This window comes from Erigeron canadensis, chromosome 7 (genome assembly GCF_010389155.1).
Source record: "Erigeron canadensis isolate Cc75 chromosome 7, C_canadensis_v1, whole genome shotgun sequence".
Taxonomy (NCBI): domain Eukaryota; kingdom Viridiplantae; phylum Streptophyta; class Magnoliopsida; order Asterales; family Asteraceae; genus Erigeron; species Erigeron canadensis.
In genome coordinates, this window is record NC_057767.1 from 37,217,865 (window position 1) to 37,222,615 (window position 4,751).

The following is a 4,751-nucleotide window of genomic DNA, read 5'->3' on the forward strand; positions in this document are numbered from 1 at the left end:
AGTTTAATTTAATAAGAAAGTATAGATATATCTCCATTCCTCATAAATAAATATTGACTAGATGATGTCCGTGCGATGCGACGGTGATAGTGATAGAGACGAAGGTGTGGCGACCGTGGCAGTATGGTGACGGTGACGATGGTGGTGAATGTAAATTAGTTGATGTAAGAGGGGTTAATATGATTTTTTTTAATGGTTGGAGGATCTATGTTGTAATTTATTTCATTAAAAGTATTATAGATAAATAGTTGAAAATGTTTAAATTAGTAATAAACAAAATGAGTAATATAATTATTTCAAAATCTTAATTACGAGTAATTGAAAGGAAAGGGTTTAGTTTTTTTTATAGAGTATTATAGATAGATAAATAAATAGTGATAGATATCATTATTAATCAATTTAAAAATTAAAAATCTTAATAATCATTATCCAAATATATTTCATTAAATACTTAATTCATAATAATTACATTTTGTACTTATCTACCAAAATCTTGGTATCTTCACACTATCAACCCAACCTAATTAAGTCGTCTTTTTGACTTGATGAATTTTAGGATTATAGGTTGACTTTTGATGGACGGTCTATGAACTAAAAAACATAAACAAGCGGTGCAGCCGTGACTCGTGAGGCTCATTTAGTATATTAACTCGAATTACATTTAGCCATGAGGCTTGAGAATAGATGACTAACTTCACTGAAAGTCCGCGTTTTCACTTCCACATGCCTTGTGCCAAAACTTTAATTACTAACCTCATAAACACTAATTTCCGAAGAGTGACGTATTACTTGTACACGCCCCGTGACAAAAAATTACTTACATCGGCTGCAACCTCATAGGCATTCTCCACACATCTACCTAAAGCTACACCAGATACATAGTTCCCTCCAAGAAACATACCCCGGTATCCAGCAAGACTAAGAGCACATTTAGCAGCCTCTAAAATGTCATAATGACCAATCAGAAACTGTGGGATCGCTCGAGGCCACACTTTCACTCCTAAGGTCAATGGCTCTCCTGCTTTAGGATTTATCAGCATCTTCCGTAGGTCGCGATCAACTGCTTCAACAATTTGACTCTCCGTCTGATAGAAAAAAATATTTTCATCACTGAAATGATTGCAAAACAGAATAAACTTTAAAAGGCCAATTTGCTTCACCTCAAATGTAGAAATTGAAAGATGGCAAAGTGGGTGGACTGAGTAATAAGTCAATACAGTTGATTATAAAAACAATTACAGGCCGGTTCCGGTTGTCCTGAAAAACTTTTGCCGGTTGAATAAAATAATTGAGGATATTAACGCATTTAAAAAAGCACAATTTGGGCAACTTTCGACTCGTTTCACGTGTTCAACCTAAGTAAACATTTCGATCTTGAAGTGCTTTTTTAGTCTGCACGTTTGACCTGCTATAACTATAATATATCCCCCATCAGGAGTAAACGGGTTGAAGTTGCCACCTGTAGTAAATACTAATCCCACAGTTCACTTACCTTTGATAAAATACCAGGATTTGTAGCCCCTCCAATGTAGTTCAGGAGCAGAACCCTTCCAGGTGGAGCACGGTTAGGGAAAAGAGACGAACTGTATATGGTACCTGAAGAATCCAGAAATTATTAAAGAAATCACATCGTTTAAAAAACAAGAAATCGGTGAAGCTGTAGATGAAAAATGACCTAGAGTCTCCACGCCCTGACTTCGTGGATGCAACTGACCAAAACCCTTGAGCTGACCGTCAATCAAACGGTCCGCACGAATTGCCTCTTTTGGATAGGAAACAGATACAGCTGCAACCGGGGGATAATAAAATTTTGACAAAGCATCTGCTGCTTCCACCTAAAATAATAAAATGGTTAACAAAGGAACACGAACAACATGCTTATAGCTTCTGGAAAGAACTAGCTTGTGTATTTGGATCCGTGGCCTATTTGTCTCATTGTATGTTCTTTGAGAAAAAATTTAATGATCAAGGAGATAAGCATAACTGACTAAAACTTAATGACCTTCAAACATTTTACTTCAGTTGTCTACGTACCGAAAGAGGACGCAACAAGTCACTAGCCACATAGGATGGAACAGTCATGACAACAGTTTTAGTCTGCAGACTTTCCAATCCATCTGGTGTTCGATATGTCAAACTATACCCTCTATTCTCAGATTTAGTGATACCTACGAGCTCCCAGGATAACTTCACTCTGCTACCCAACCTAAAGAGATGCATAGGATTCATTAGAGTTATTAAACAATGACCACTATACCCAAATTTGGTGGTTTCTCATAACCTTTTATATCCATGATTGAATTGAAGTGTGTGAGATTACCCTTTTGAGATGGCATTAGGCAACATTGCTTGTCCCTTCCTAAAAGATCCAACAGTTTGGCCCTTCGGTGTTGGTAATCTCCTGCCATGTTCCACATACATAATATTCAACGATAGAAGTAGAAACACAAAAATAGTTAATTGAACTATTGAAGATCTATCAAAAAAACATTACGGGTCTCGAGGAGGCTTGGTACTCTTATTTTTAGCTTGGATTGCTTTAAATGCTCCCCCAACAATGCTACCACCATTTTGCTCCAGCTTCCAAACCTTTCCAAATGCTGCTTTCATACTAAGTTTTGATGGATCCCCCGCGTAAACACCTGAAAAATCATAATTTCATACCAGTTAAAGTTGACTATCCTTTAATTAACCAAAGTCAAGTAACAAATAGTATTACCTGAGCAAAATGGTTCAATCAAACGTTCAAAAACTTCATCACCAAGATTACGCCGGACAAACTCTTCAACAGATTCCTCACGGTCCTGTAAGCTTTGTCAGAATGTAGACAACGTAGTAATGTAGAATGAAAGAGAGATAAATGATGTGGGTACAAACTGGAGGTGGAGGGCGGATTCCAAGAGCCCCAAAACCGGCTCGGAGTTTCCCACCAAGGCTCATCAGATCAAAGGTAGGCAAATCAGATGGACTGGAAGGCACCGGCTTCAGATCACCATCCCATAACACAAACCGAGGTGCAGTTGGATCACCCAACACCAAATCATCCTTCAATCCACTGTCCACCTGATACAAACAAATGATCAAGCATGCAAATACAACATATCTAGAAGTAACGTATGAAGATCATAAGATTAAAAAGATAAAAACAAGTTAAAATGGAATTAGGATAAAAATCACGATGAATGCTGGCATGTTAAGGTGTTCCCCTTTTTCCTCTATGCTTCGGGATAAATATCGATCTAGAAAATAGTTGTAAGCTTTTCTACATACAAAGATGCAGCAGACAGTTGAGAAAATATAAGACTGAAACTCGCAGATTTTTCCTTAAATGCTAGTAGCCATCACCTAGGGTCCTAATATGTGTTATAAGTTATAGTATCGGAGTATCCATAAAGGTAAGTCAACAAATAACTCCTTGTGCCGTTATTCAATGTCAAGATTTTGACAATGAACTATAAATCAAGTACTAGACGATTCAAAAACCCTCCAATCAAATATAAGAAACCATAACTCTATTACCCTATAGCTACGAGGTAAAATTCATATTACAACAAGTACTAAATGGTTAAAAGAAACCTCTAGATCAAATATAAAAAAACCAATTAAAATCCATTACCCAATGCTAAAGGCACAAATCACATACTGTAAAACAGATCAACAGGTACACTCTTAGCCTGTTTCATATCTGGCATCTTATAACATGTAAAATGCTAACGTGACAATAGTTTCCAATGATATTACAACTTATATCGCTGTCACGTCACCAAAAATACAATTCCTACCTAACACAGAATTAAGTAATCACGTGCATACAATATCAACAAAAACATGAAAACATTCCGGTACACTTATACCAAAATTAATTGACATTTTCGTCTATAGTTACATACATTTCAATATAACTAAACAAATCATGTATACAAAACATTTATCATATATATACATACCACCATAGTAAGCATAGGATCGGAGGGTTGAAAGCTATTAGGACCTTCTTCCCATAAATAACCATCTCTTTCAACTGTCGATATATTTCCTCCAACTCTCTCACGCGCCTCTGTCACGACCACGTCGCCGCCGTGCTTCGTTGACAACGCTTGCGCTATACACAGTCCGCTAATTCCGGCGCCGACGACCACGCAATCGAGCAATGGCCGGGAACTCGAATCGCCGGAGATTGAAGGAGCGGTTGGGGAATCTCTGGCAATTGAGCAACGGAACCGGAAATTGGAAAGTTTCCGGTGGTTGTAGGTGGTTGTGGTGGTTAGGTAATTAGGGTTTGTTAGTTTTAAAGGAGTGAAGTTTGTTAGAGATGTCATTTTTGAGATTTTGGGGGGAATCGTGGATTGGTTGGATTTCTTATCCTGTTATAATAATGTGTATTTGTGTAGATATAGAAATGTGTATGTATAGGTTTGTTTCCGATTTGGAAAGGAGGATGGGTCAAAGTTGTATAAAAGTCAAAAACCAAGTTGGTGCATGCCTTTGCAATGAGAAGTGATATTAGTACCATCTATTTTGATTGATGTATCACAACTTATATATTATGGTACATTAATTAAAACTGGTGGTACGAATATCACGTCTCGTTCGCAATAAGACTCGGTACTTGATTCAAACTTTTTTTATATAAACAACAATTAGACATATTAAAAGTTTCGATTACATGGTCAGATGCCAACTCATTCCACCATGTTGTTCCTCAGTCCATTCGATTTGTTTCTCGTCTATTTGATCTAAGGTCTGACATA

At 37.1% G+C, this 4,751-nt stretch overlaps 1 protein-coding gene across 1 annotated transcript; it reads right to left on the bottom strand.

Annotated features, from left to right (window-relative positions):
- Positions 1-636: 636 nt before the first annotated feature.
- LOC122607292 (protoporphyrinogen oxidase, chloroplastic) lies at positions 637-4,389 on the bottom strand. The gene is made up of 9 exons (XM_043780231.1): positions 3,948-4,389; positions 2,878-3,063; positions 2,720-2,804; positions 2,495-2,642; positions 2,321-2,401; positions 2,035-2,206; positions 1,676-1,835; positions 1,493-1,596; positions 637-1,085 (listed from the first exon to the last, which is right to left on the bottom strand). The coding sequence occupies exons 1-9, from the start codon at positions 4,317-4,319 to the stop codon at positions 786-788; spliced, it is 1,608 nt and encodes a 535-aa protein (XP_043636166.1). The 5' UTR covers positions 4,320-4,389; the 3' UTR covers positions 637-785.
- Between the last annotated feature and the right edge of the window lie 362 nt (positions 4,390-4,751).

What these genes read in the sequence shown, in the direction of transcription:
- LOC122607292 (XM_043780231.1), bottom strand. Translation starts at nt 4,319, where the DNA reads ATGACATCTCTAACAAACTTCACTCCTTTAAAACTAACAAACCCTAAT. An exon ending in ATCCTATGCTTACTATGGTG is followed by an intron (nt 3,064 to 3,947) that starts GTATGTATATAT and finishes TGTTTGTATCAG; the next exon opens with GTGGACAGTGGATTGAAGGA. An exon ending in GAATCCGCCCTCCACCTCCA is followed by an intron (nt 2,805 to 2,877) that starts GTTTGTACCCAC and finishes CAAAGCTTACAG; the next exon opens with GACCGTGAGGAATCTGTTGA.